This window comes from Helicoverpa armigera, chromosome 30, assembly GCF_030705265.1.
Source record: "Helicoverpa armigera isolate CAAS_96S chromosome 30, ASM3070526v1, whole genome shotgun sequence".
Lineage (NCBI taxonomy): Eukaryota > Metazoa > Arthropoda > Insecta > Lepidoptera > Noctuidae > Helicoverpa > Helicoverpa armigera.
In genome coordinates, this window is record NC_087149.1 from 987,210 (window position 1) to 1,001,116 (window position 13,907).

Consider the following 13,907-nt stretch of genomic DNA (forward strand, 5'->3'; position numbering starts at 1 on the left):
TACATGCATCACACAGCGCATGCATCACTCGCGCTGCAAGTGGCGCGGGCGCTAGAGTACCTGCATGCGAGACGCGTCGTGTATCGGGATCTTAAGGTAACGTATACACGGTGCAAGTAGCTTGCGCATGTTGAGGCACATGCGCAGGTTACATGCATCACACAGCGCATGCATCACTCGCGCTGCAAGTGGCGCGGGCGCTAGAGTACCTGCATGCGAGACGCGTCGTGTATCGGGATCTTAAGGTAACATATACACGGTGCAAGTAGCTTGCGCATGTTGAGGCACATGCGCAGGTTACATGCATCACACAGCGCATGCATCACTCGCGCTACAAGTGGCGCGGGCGCTAGAGTACCTGCATGCGAGACGCGTCGTGTATCGGGATCTTAAGATAACATATACACGGTGCAAGTAGCTTGCGCATGTTGAGGCACATGCGCAGGTTACATGCATCACACAGCGCATGCATCACTCGCGCTACAAGTGGCGCGGGCGCTAGAGTACCTGCATGCGAGACGCGTCGTGTATCGGGATCTTAAGGTAACATATACACGGTGCAAGTAGCTTGCGCATGTTGAGGCACATGCGCAGGTTACATGCATCACACAGCGCATGCATCACTCGCGCTACAAGTGGCGCGGGCGCTAGAGTACCTGCATGCGAGACGCGTCGTGTATCGGGATCTTAAGGTAACATATACACGGTGCAAGTAGCTTGCGCATGTTGAGGCACATGCGCAGGTTACATGCATCACACAGCGCATGCATCACTCGCGCTACAAGTGGCGCGGGCGCTAGAGTACCTGCATGCGAGACGCGTCGTGTATCGGGATCTTAAGGTAACATATACACGGCGCAAGTAGCTTGCGCATGTTGAGGCACATGCGCAGGTTACATGCATCACACAGCGCATGCATCACTCGCGCTACAAGTGGCGCGGGCGCTAGAGTACCTGCATGCGAGACGCGTCGTGTATCGGGATCTTAAGGTAACATATACACGGTGCAAGTAGCTTGCGCATGTTGAGGCACATGCGCAGGTTACATGCATCACACAGCGCATGCATCACTCGCGCTACAAGTGGCGCGGGCGCTAGAGTACCTGCATGCGAGACGCGTCGTGTATCGGGATCTTAAGGTAACATATACACGGCGCAAGTAGCTTGCGCATGTTGAGGCACATGCGCAGGTTACATGCATCACACAGCGCATGCATCACTCGCGCTACAAGTGGCGCGGGCGCTAGAGTACCTGCATGCGAGACGCGTCGTGTATCGGGATCTTAAGGTAACATATACACGGTGCAAGTAGCTTGCGCATGTTGAGGCACATGCGCAGGTTACATGCATCACACAGCGCATGCATCACTCGCGCTACAAGTGGCGCGGGCGCTAGAGTACCTGCATGCGAGACGCGTCGTGTATCGGGATCTTAAGGTAACATATACACGGTGCAAGTAGCTTGCGCATGTTGAGGCACATGCGCAGGTTACATGCATCACACAGCGCATGCATCACTCGCGCTACAAGTGGCGCGGGCGCTAGAGTACCTGCATGCGAGACGCGTCGTGTATCGGGATCTTAAGGTAACATATACACGGTGCAAGTAGCTTGCGCATGTTGAGGCACATGCGCAGGTTACATGCATCACACAGCGCATGCATCACTCGCGCTACAAGTGGCGCGGGCGCTAGAGTACCTGCATGCGAGACGCGTCGTGTATCGGGATCTTAAGGTAACATATACACGGTGCAAGTAGCTTGCGCATGTTGAGGCACATGCGCAGGTTACATGCATCACACAGCGCATGCATCACTCGCGCTACAAGTGGCGCGGGCGCTAGAGTACCTGCATGCGAGACGCGTCGTGTATCGGGATCTTAAGGTAACATATACACGGTGCAAGTAGCTTGCGCATGTTGAGGCACATGCGCAGGTTACATGCATCACACAGCGCATGCATCACTCGCGCTGCAAGTGGCGCGGGCGCTAGAGTACCTGCATGCGAGACGCGTCGTGTATCGGGATCTTAAGGTAACATATACACGGTGCAAGTAGCTTGCGCATGTTGAGGCACATGCGCAGGTTACATGCATCACACAGCGCATGCATCACTCGCGCTACAAGTGGCGCGGGCGCTAGAGTACCTGCATGCGAGACGCGTCGTGTATCGGGATCTTAAGGTAACATATACACGGTGCAAGTAGCTTGCGCATGTTGAGGCACATGCGCAGGTTACATGCATCACACAGCGCATGCATCACTCGCGCTACAAGTGGCGCGGGCGCTAGAGTACCTGCATGCGAGACGCGTCGTGTATCGGGATCTTAAGGTAACATATACACGGTGCAAGTAGCTTGCGCATGTTGAGGCACATGCGCAGGTTACATGCATCACACAGCGCATGCATCACTCGCGCTACAAGTGGCGCGGGCGCTAGAGTACCTGCATGCGAGACGCGTCGTGTATCGGGATCTTAAGGTAACATATACACGGTGCAAGTAGCTTGCGCATGTTGAGGCACATGCGCAGGTTACATGCATCACACAGCGCATGCATCACTCGCGCTACAAGTGGCGCGGGCGCTAGAGTACCTGCATGCGAGACGCGTCGTGTATCGGGATCTTAAGGTAACATATACACGGTGCAAGTAGCTTGCGCATGTTGAGGCACATGCGCAGGTTACATGCATCACACAGCGCATGCATCACTCGCGCTACAAGTGGCGCGGGCGCTAGAGTACCTGCATGCGAGACGCGTCGTGTATCGGGATCTTAAGGTAACATATACACGGTGCAAGTAGCTTGCGCATGTTGAGGCACATGCGCAGGTTACATGCATCACACAGCGCATGCATCACTCGCGCTACAAGTCATAATTTTCCATAAACAAAACTGTACTTAAAATTAGATGTCTAGAGTCTGTAGACTCCAGGGAGTATCAGACTCTTGCTGACTAAAACCCACTATGTCCCTTCTTAAGCCCCATATGTACCAACGCCACGGTCAGAAAGTCCTGGTAAAATTGTTTACCTTTAGTCAAATCCCTGCTCAAATTGAGTATTAAATATCTTTGTTTGTTATAGTCTGAAAATGTGCTGGTATGGAAAATGCCTAAGCCAGGAGAAGATCTGACGAGTGGACCTCTCAACGTACATGTCAAATTGGGAGACTATGGTTAGTATTATATTTCTAATATTATAAACGTGAATGTCTATATGTATGGGAAGATGCATGTATAGAAGTTTTCACTGCTTCCACGTAAAATTCTTCTTCTGAATGGGTGTTTGATGAAACTCTTCAATGATATAGCTTCAAGCTCAGTATCAGATTAATATGTAGGCTGCTTATTAATATATAAGGAAGTATATTGGGGTTGATGGTTGGATTTTGAATGGAAAATAATAGTACAAGATTGAAATTGTATAATAGAAGTTACAACAGTTGACACAAGAGCGAATGAAAGTATTATATGATCGAGAGGGTCTGAATATATGTATATCCGCATAGACAATTTACATTGTGGTGTATTGGGGAGTACATAGCGGGAGGAGGTATATAGGGAGAAAATACATAGCGGGGAATATAGAAAGAGTACCTACATGAGGGAGCACATAGAGGTAGCACATAAAGGACTATATATAGCAGTACACGACAGTGCATAGGGTTAATTTTATAAAAGAGTACCTAAAAAAAAGTAGAAAGTGTGACGTTACAAATAAATTACACTCCCATACCCACAGTGCCCCAGTAAATCCGACTCTAACCTCTGAACATAAAGTTACAATTCCTTCACCACCAGGTATAAGCCGTCTCGCGCCTCCGTCCGGCACCAAAGGTTTTGGTGGTACCGAAGGCTTCATGGCGCCTGAAATTATGAGGTATAATGGTGAAGAGGAATATAATGAGAAGGTATGTCTATGTCTATACTTGTATACTAATATTATAAAGCTGAAGAGTTTGTTTTCTTTGAATGCAGTAACCTCAGGAAGTAATGGGCTGACAAACAATTTAGCGTTAGATTGTTCATTTATTTAGGCTATATTAGCTACTATTTATCAGGGTATGCGGAGTAGTTTTCGTCCGATTTGATCAATTCTTTCGGTGTTAGATAGCCCATTTATCGACGAAGTTTAATTTTTATCCGGGTTCGTGCAGAAGTTCCCACGGGTTGCGGGTGAAACCGCTGGCAGAAGCTAGTATTTCATATAAAAATAATATGATTATTAACACTATGATTTATCATTGTTTCTCCCCAGGTTGACTGCTTCTCATACGGGATGCTACTCTACGAGATAGTGACCGTTCGGCAGCCGTTCGAAGGTCACGAGGCGGTCAAGGAAGCTGTGCTAGATGGAGCCAGACCTTCGCTGTCACCTAGGGTAAGTAGCACATCATCATCAGGAATTTTAGGTACCTCAGGGCATAGACCTGTTCTCATACATAGAAGGATTGAGCTTTAATCACCTCGTGCAAGAGATGCGGGTTGCTGATTTCACACACTTTATAGTCCAGGTTCCATATAATGTCAAACATATACTAAAACGCGATGGATTTTAATAATGGTTGTATGGATGTGTGTTATACTTTTTTCTGGCATAAATATTGAAATTGCTCATTTGCAATAACCATTTGTTATTTTGTTTATTTCATTAATATTTCACGTCTTGTATCAACAAATGTCTTTTCTTCTTCTTCTTTCTCACCGACATATTTATGTCACCGTACTTTATTTATGTCGCCAATATCTCAGTTATTTACCATCTGATTTGCATTTGTTTCTTGTTTGAAAAGGTATACTTCCCTGTCCCAAAGCAATAAACAATAGCTAACATATATTGTTTAACCATGTGCGGGAAATAGTTCCCTTGCAGTTCGAACCTCTAACATCTAGCATACTCAAAAATAACCCCCCGACCTTCCAGGATCTAGAATACCCCTGCAGCATCCTAGAAACGATGCGTCGCTGTTGGTCGGGAGCGCCGGAGCTGCGCCCCTCGGCCGCCGCGCTGGTGTCGGTGGCGGCCGCGCCGGAGTACGCCGCCCTGGCCGACGCCGCTGCCGCCAGACATGCCGCCGCGGCCGCTGCTCAGCCGGTCATTGGGGTCAATGGTAGGTGGATTACAGTATGTAGTTTAATTATGTGAAAGCGAAAAGGGTCTGAGTGTGTAGATCTGTGTGCGCGTGTATGTATGTTTATGTGTGTGAGTGTGTTTATGAGTGAATGGTAAGTATGTAGATCACTGCAGTACTGTAGGATAAGGGTGAAAGAGGAGTGTGTGTGTGTGTTTGTGTTAATAAGTGTGTGTATGTGTGAAAATGAATGAAATAATTTTGTATTGAAATGATAATCATTAACAGCCTTACTTATAAACGTGAATTAAATATAAGTAATACTTAAGGGCTGATGTCTTAACTAACATTTAATCAATGCTTAAGACTTTAAGTAGTGATTAGTTAAAACGTTGCTTAGAAGGTGATTAGAGATTTTATAAGTAAGGGGGTAAGTGTAAGAAAGACAGACATGTGTTGCTGGGGAGTTTGTTGCGCCACTTCTTCTTCCCAGTAAAAACATATAGGAAGTGGTTTAGGGCGGGCGTTTATGGTGGCCGTCTCATGTTATTTTTGACGTTAGAAAGGTGATGTTTTTCTGCTCATTTTGAATACAATTGCATTTTGATTTTATCACAGCGCCGCAACGTGGTAGAATCTTTACTAAATACCCCCATTCTTCAACAGAGGAAGGCATCCCAGGCTGGGAGCTGTGGTACGGCGGCGGGGAGCCGGAGCGAGCTCACACGCTGCTTACCACGGCTACCAACTTCACGCACCATCATACTATCAGAGTTCCACCGGGTAAGTAGTTTATATTGCAATCCCCTTCCCGGGCTGGGGGCTGTGTTACGGCGACGACCCCAACACAGTTGGGAAAAGGCTCGGGAGACGATGACGCTACGGTGCTGACTAGCATTCGGGGACGCCGAAATTACTGGATGGATTTTCGAGGAACTTGACATATATTTCTTTAGGCTACTTTTCATGCATGTACAGAAAGTAGTTGCCTCGTTAATGATTGTGGCTTATGAGGCATACATAAAAGAACGGATTTCCTGGTTGGTTCTTGAGAAAAAACAGACGTTTATGTTATCGTCCTATCATATCTATCTATACTAATATTATAAAGAGGAAAACTTTGTTTGTTTGGTTGTAATGAATAGGCTCAAAAACTACTGGACTGTTTTTAAAAATTCTTTCACCATTCGAAAGCTACATTATCTGCGACTACCATAGGTCCTATTTTATCCCGGTACGGGCAGTAGTTCCCATGGGATACGGGTGAAGCCGCAGGAAAACTGCTAGTAATAATATGTAATATAGTATAATAATATTATTTCTGGGTTTTTGTTCCTCTTTTTTGTACCCTAAAAGCTCTGAAACCTCTGAACTAATTTGAAAAATTCTTTTGCATTTTCTTGCATTTTTGGGCAGCTAGACTATCCCCAAGTAAACATAAGCTATATTTTATCCCGGTACGGGCAGAAGTTCTCCCAACCAAGTGACCAACCACCACAGTACAGTCTAACCAAGGGGTATTGGGTTGCCCGGGTAACTGGGTTCATGAGGTCAGATAGGCAGTCGCTGCTTGTAAAGCACTAGTACTCACACTACATCCGGTTAGACTGGAAGCCGACCCCAACATAGTTGGGAAAAAGGCTCGGGAGATGATAACGGACAGAAGTTCTCCCAGGACGCGGGTGAAACTGCGGGAAAACGGCCATTTTAAATATAAATTTATGCATATTCCTTTCTTATTCCCATGTTTATTAATAAGAACACTCAATGTTTCATAGATAAAGCTGAGCCTGTGATGGTGACTGCGATGTGTCGCGTCGGCAACAAGATGTGGCTCGGAGACTCAGCCGGCAGGATATCTGTGTACTCGTGAGTGTTTACTACTTATTTAATATTAAAATAGGTTGCTAGGTCTTTAAAATAGTATACTTTAAACTTCAGAAGAGGAATTTTACTTAAAAAAAGTGCAATCGATAAGAATCCGTTTATTTTGAAATCATAATCAACACAACATATAATTCAACTAAATATCTACTGCGAACTTCAATAATTCATTTTATAAATGATTGAAAAAAATGACTTACGTGACCTTAATAACAACTGACTTCTGATGAAAGCTGGCGCAATTATGCCATTTCTTCTTAGCGACCTCCTTTTATAAGTTATTGTAGGGTAGTTGATGACGTTGTCACTGATATTCGCTCTCGCGATGATACGATATTCTTGACAGTTTATAACTCTTCAAATGGTTGTTTCACAATATCGAGTCAATTGGCAAAAAACTAAAATCGAAATCATATTATTTGTTCATCGATGTTTGGAGTTGACTGTACTTTTAGCTCACATCATAACCTATTTGTATCTTGTGTTTAGGGCTTCAAGCTGTGCACTAGTATGGTGTGTACGCGTGCAGGAGGCGGTGGGCGGAGCCCCGTCCGGCATCGCAGCCCTGCACGCGCTGCCCGGCCTGCAGCGCGTCGCCGTCGCGCTCAGCATAGGCAGGTAACATACACCGACATACACAGTGACATACACACTGACATACACACGCGTGCAGGAGGCAGTGGGCGGCGCCCCATCCGGCATCGCAGCCCTGCACGCGCTGCCCAGCCTGCAGCGCGTCGCCGTCGCGATCAGCATAGGCAGGTAACACACTCACACACTGATATACACACTGACATACACACTGACATACATACTGACATACTCACCGACATACATACTGACGTACACACTGACATACACACTAACATACACACTGACATACACACTGACATACACACTGTCACACACACTGTCACACACACTGACATACACACTGACATACACACCGACATACACACTGACATATACACAAACACACTAACCCTAGTCATGGCTTCCTACCTATAAGAAGGCGCCTGACCTACCTACCTTATGGCATCTCCGCTATCTTTCCTTCCTCCGTGCACGAGCTCCTCTCTTCATCATCATCATTATCTCAGGCATAGGACGTCCACTGCTGAACATAGGCCTCCCCCTTAGATCTCCACAGATACCTGTTGGAGGCGACCTGCATCCAGCGTCGACGGCGACCGACATAAGGTCGTCTGTCCACCTTGTTGGTGGACGTCCTACGCTGCGCTCCGTTAGCTCCTCTCTTATGCAATAAGAATTCTTCAGGCCTCTATTTCCACTTGCAGGCTGTTCCTGGTGACTTCCAAGAGGCCTGAAGCTGAAGGTAGCTTCGTGCTCACTGAGCTGGGAACTGCTACTGAGCTCTGCTGCTTGGCTGCTGTGCCTTCGCCACATGGGTAAGTAGATTTTTTTTTACCGATCCTGTCTTTTACCCGCGACTTCGTTTACGATATTGAAAACGGAAGGTATGTGGTATATACTATGTGTTGCTGGGGAGTTTGTTGCGCCACTTCTTCTTCCCAGCAAAAACACATAGGAAGTGGTGAATGCCGGGCGTTTTGGGGGCTGTCTTTTGTAAATTTCTGACATTCGAAAAGTGCTGTTTTGAAGCCAAGTTAGAATAAACGAATTTTGATTTGATTTGGTGTTAATATCCTTTAGGGGTTTAATTTCTTAAAAATATTCAACATGTTTCTTACTTTCAATCAAGAACCTTCATGTTGAACACTTGAATCTTCTCTTGTGTACTCCTCTTATGTACTCTAGGATGAACTCTCGGACTCTCTTATGAACTCTCGTATGTACTCCTCTTATATACTCTCTTATGTACTCTCTTGTGAACCCTCTTATATACTCTCTTATGTACTACTCATATGTACTCTCTTATGTACTCCCCTTATGTACTTACATGTGCTCTCTTTTTTTTTTATGGATCTTAGGAATTCCTCTCATGAACTTTCGTATGTACTCCTCTTATTATGTCCTAAGTCATGAAAGGAACCCTTGATTAAAACAAAAGAAGTGGAATAGTATCGAGTGAGATAGTGGAGTAGTACCGGTTTTTGCTGTGAAAGTAGTACGCATCATTTCAAATTCTTAAAAACAATCCAAATATAATTTCCCCCCCAGTTGGGAGGTTTGGGCGGGCGGCGCTGGTCTTTGCTCCTACGCAGTGGGGGCGGGCGGAGTCTGTGCTGCCGACGTGCTGGCACCAGAGCCAAGAGTCACCCTCATGGCTGCACCAGAAGACCAGCCTTTTGTCATGGTCTACTACGATCCAGGTGAGTGGGAGAAAGGAAGAAAGGCCACTTTCGGTCACGGCGGCTGTTCTCATATAAGAAGATCAAAATCATTTTTTTTTATTTTGAACTAGCTGGTGCCCGCGACTTCGTCTGCGTAGGTTTAGTATTTCGAACAATATGTTTACAAATTGTAGCCTATGTGTTATTCTGATGTATAAGCTATATTATTGTAAAGTTTCATTAAAATCCATTCAGTAGTTTTTGCGTGAAAGACTAACAAACATCCATACATCCATACATACAAACTTTCGCGTTTATAATATTAGTAGGATAGGCCTATAAAAGCTTTTTCGAAGCATTAAAGTAGTTGCACGGTTCCAAAGAGTTGGTCTCATGGAGAAGAACCGGCAAGAAACTCCCTGGACACTCTCAGGATCAGCCAACTGCGCAGGACATATTATAGTGCACGAGCATTTGCGCAGACGCAGGTGCACTCAGTCTCTCTAGTTCTTAGCGATATGAATAGAAAGGGCTATGTTTAGAAGCGCCTTTGGACTACTATGCTACTATGTTGGGGTCGGCTTCTAGTCTAACTGTATGCAGCTGAGCATCAGTATGCCACTTGGAGGCGACTGCCTATCTGATCTCTTCAACCCAGTTACCCGGTGTACTCCTTGGTAAGACTGGTTGTCAGGCTTTCTGGCTTCTGACTAACAGTAACGGCTGCCAAATATGTGGACAGCTGGGACCAATTTAACGTGACTTCAGAAGAATTCGTCATGACAAGATGGTCAGTCATCCATGGATAGATTTATGGGGTGATTGACTGATTGAACGATAGATTGAACAATAGAATGAACAATTAATTGAATGATTGATTGAACGATTGAATTAACGATAGATTAAACGAGAGAATGAACAATCCCAAAAATCCTCTTTTCCATCGCAATGACAACGCACTCCCTCGAATGTTCGACCACAGAGCAGAGCAAACTCCTTCTTGTCAAAGACAATTTCCTGTCAAAGTCGACTAATCGATCCTTACGTACGAATGTATCAGACCGAAGAAATTAATCAAATGATTTCCAAACACCACACATAACATAGCTAAATAATTGCTACTAATTATTTAATATAAACAATTAATTAAAACCTTTAATCTGTTTACGATTAAGACTAAGAACACACAACGCCATCTAGTTGGATCTCCAATCCAACACAAATCGATTGTTAATCTTAATTCGAAAACAGATGGCGTTTGCAACGTCACAGGTTGAATGTACAATAAATTGAACGATAGAATGAACAATAAATTGAACGATTGATTGACCGATAGAATGAACAATAAATTGAATGATAAATTTAACGATATATTGAATGATAGAATGATTGATAGATTAGCGGTAGATTGAATGATAGATTTAAAGATATAAGAATAGATTTAGATTGAACGAAATCGACATTAGATTAAACGATGGATTGAATGAAATGTAATTTCTTCGACTACATTGCAGCACGCTGTCATCCATAGCGAGTGAATGATTGACAATCTCTAACCCCCCTGCCCCTCTCTTCCAGGAGTGTGCGTATACCAGTGGTCGGTGGGCTGCAAGCAGCAGTGCGCGAGGCTGGACTGCAGCAAGCTGGTGCCCTGCTCCGAGAGCCTGCAGTCCATAGCCTTGGATGAGCATCTCACGGAGGACAAGTGTCGGGTAAGTGTGTAGCTCTTCAAAGCACCTCCTCCTTCCAGGAGTGTGCGTATACCAGTGGTCGGTGGGCTGCAAGCAGCAGTGCGCGAGGCTGGACTGCAGCAAGCTGGTGCCCTGCTCCGAGAGCCTGCAGTCCATAGCCTTGGATGAGCATCTCACGGAGGACAAGTGTCGGGTAAGTGGCTTCAAAGCACCTCCTCTTTTAGGAGTGTGCTCCTTTATATACTTTCTTATGTACTACTTCTATGTTCTTCCTTAAGGACTACCTCTTTGAACTCCCCCTATGTGATCTCCCTTTGTACCTCTTATGAAACCCACCTTTGCAGGCACCTATGAAACGTCACACTAGTTGCACGGTTAGGGTCCCTTAAGCAAAGGGCAAAATGGGACCCTATTACGATGACTTCGCTGTTCATCTGTCAACAGGCTGTTTGTCATGAACCGTGGTAGCTAGCGACAGATAATTTTTTCACAGATAAAGTATTTCTGTTGCATCTATAACAGCAAATACTGAAAACTAAAGTTATAAATAAGTATGTTACGTATTGCCCTGACAACAAACGTATTTTTAATACGCGATATGTACGCGATTTCAACCTCTTAATACGCGAGTCCAACTCGCACTTGACCAGTGTTGTTGAAAACCGCCGTGCATGTAAATCTTGATACTTTCTAGGTGACAGCTACCTATATCATTATTATCTCCTGAGAGCTTATGGACTATTGAGATATTATTAAAAATCTTGCTACTTTGCTTCCAGGTGACAGCTCTATGTGCGTTGAGAGGCGAGCTGTACATAGGCACGGCGTGGGGCTGCGTCATCGTGGCCGACGCCACCTCACTGCGGCCCCTCACCGTGTTCAGACCTTATGAGGAAGATGTGAGTATACTTGTGCAGGTGAAAGCCCTATGTGCACTGAGGGGCGAGCTCTAGGTACATAGGCGGCTGCTATGCAGGGTTCAATTCCCAGGACGTACTGAAATCGCTTTGTGAGTTTTAGAAACTTTCACAAGGCAGCCCGAGGCCTATAAGTTAGTGTTTGAAACACCCGTGCATCGTGTCATACGTTAATGTCGCTGGTGCTTGTGATCTCTCTCCGGTGTCGGATTGTCGTCGCATCGCGCTATGAGAGTGAAGGAATAGTGTGTGCACCTGTGTCCAAGCAAATGTGCGTGCACTATAATATGTCCTGCGCAGCTGGCTGTGTGGGAACAGTCGCTATGGCCCCATTAGAAACCTTGGAAACTCATTCCATTATTGAAACTGAAAGAATCATTTAAGAATTTCAAATCGGCTAAGTAATTCCTGACAACGCGTTCAAGCAAACAAACAAACTCTTTAGCTTTATAAAATTATATTAGATAATAGTGTACTAAATACCCCATTTTTCCTACAGGTGCGAGTAATAATCCCCCTGCACCCCCACAAGGCGGAGGAGGCTCCAATGATCGCCACGTTCGGGCACGGATACCGACCGCTGTTGCAGAGATATGCGCCACATGTAAGTACCTATAGACAAAGATAATATACGTAGAAGGGTTAGTCTGTAATTTTATATAAGATATTTTATTAACTTGCAAAATAGATTTATTTCTTGTATTTAGAACAATTCGTGGAAATTATATTTTATAACAAATTTAAATGCATTCTATTTTGTTAAAATAAAAATAGTTGTCGGTTTCTGAAAAATCTAAACTATATACCTACTTAGAAACTTTTAACCTGGTCATCACGCCTATTTTTGTCTATAAAACAATGATTAATGAGCCATTTAAATCATTGTTTCAGGATTAGTTTAATGCGGATGGTTTTTAGCCATATTTGGGAATCATCAAAAACATGTTTTATATCAAAAGATATTGTTTAATTGTTTTATCATTTACCAATTTATTGAATGTTTTTTAAACTTTTTAATTTACCTTTTTTCAGTCATCCAGTTCAACCAACACCCATAACGGGTACTATTGTCTTCTATGGCAGACCCAGCATTGGTTGCCCGACTAACACCAACCAGCCCACCGCTGGCCAACCATCTTGAAGTTAAGCCCACTTTTGTGGGAAGAGAGCCAAATGGGCTTAAATGACCCGGGGAGACTTAATGGAGAACAGAAAGTAGCTTAATAACTTCCCTGTCCCATGAGTCATCTATACTAATATTATAAAGCTGAAGAGTTTGTTTGTTTGTTTGAACGCGCTAATCTCAGGAACTACTGGTCCGATTTGAGAATTTCTTTCAGTGTTAGATAGCCCATTTATCGAGGAAGGCTATAGGCTACTTTTTATCCCGGTACGGGAAGTAGTTCCCACGGGATGCGGGTGAAACCGCTGGCAGAAGCTAGTATGCGATACACACCGATTGTTTAACTATTGTGTCTATATCGTGGACAGTGAAGTGGTTAAGTTACGCTGAAAGTACCGGTAAAATCGTTCGAACCGTTTCAGAGTTTTGTTGGAACAAATAGACAATTTTTTTATGTTTTGGTACATTTTAATATTGTTACTGACACTCTAATTTTATTTATTTCTCAACTACATATGAAGATTTGATCAAGTCTCGATATTTATCAGTTAAAAACTTTAAAACTTCTGAGCCTAACTTGCAATCTAATTATAATTTAAGTTCATGTTGACATATACATAGTTAATGTCCTCACTTAACATATCTCGAAAAACCTGCCAAAAATAAAAATACGCGTTTATGAGAATGTATTAAAAAAAGCATGCAACTTCGTAGGTAAAAAAAAATCCTTTTATTCAATGCACTTAAAAATAATATTTTTTACTAAAATAAGGTTTGTTTTGCAACTGTGTTGTTTGTCTATCTATGAAGATCAAAGATGGCGGGAGTGACGCCATTTTATAATATATTATTTTGTGATCATCTAATTAGGTTGTGTCTTGGTTTGTGTTTGTTTAATTTCTAATTTATTTTAAAGTATTTTTTTGCCTTTGTAAAATATGTACTATCTAAGATTTTAAATGGCTC

At 44.0% G+C, this 13,907-nt stretch overlaps 2 protein-coding genes across 2 annotated transcripts in view; both read left to right on the forward strand.

The window, feature by feature from the left end:
• The window catches only part of LOC110383390 (leucine-rich repeat serine/threonine-protein kinase 1), a 50,283-nt gene extending 39,269 nt beyond the window's left edge, over positions 1–11,014 (forward strand). The window contains exons 35-44 of the mRNA XM_064042800.1: positions 3,085–3,175; positions 3,801–3,910; positions 4,258–4,380; positions 4,924–5,110; positions 5,738–5,854; positions 6,850–6,940; positions 7,445–7,573; positions 8,254–8,364; positions 9,098–9,249; positions 10,789–11,014. Of these exons, the coding sequence (XP_063898870.1) occupies positions 3,085–3,175; positions 3,801–3,910; positions 4,258–4,380; positions 4,924–5,110; positions 5,738–5,854; positions 6,850–6,940; positions 7,445–7,573; positions 8,254–8,364; positions 9,098–9,249; positions 10,789–10,934 (1,257 nt within the window). The 3' untranslated portion in view covers positions 10,935–11,014. The remainder of the gene's footprint in view (positions 1–3,084; positions 3,176–3,800; positions 3,911–4,257; positions 4,381–4,923; positions 5,111–5,737; positions 5,855–6,849; positions 6,941–7,444; positions 7,574–8,253; positions 8,365–9,097; positions 9,250–10,788) is intronic.
• A 304-nt stretch (positions 11,015–11,318) lies between these two features.
• Positions 11,319–13,469, forward strand: LOC135119114 (uncharacterized). Its single transcript, XM_064042801.1, has 4 exons — positions 11,319–11,348; positions 11,681–11,800; positions 12,318–12,422; positions 12,851–13,469. Exons 1-4 carry the CDS (start codon positions 11,319–11,321, stop codon positions 12,923–12,925), a joined length of 330 nt encoding a protein of 109 aa, XP_063898871.1. The 3' UTR covers positions 12,926–13,469.
• The last annotated feature ends 438 nt before the right edge of the window (positions 13,470–13,907 follow it).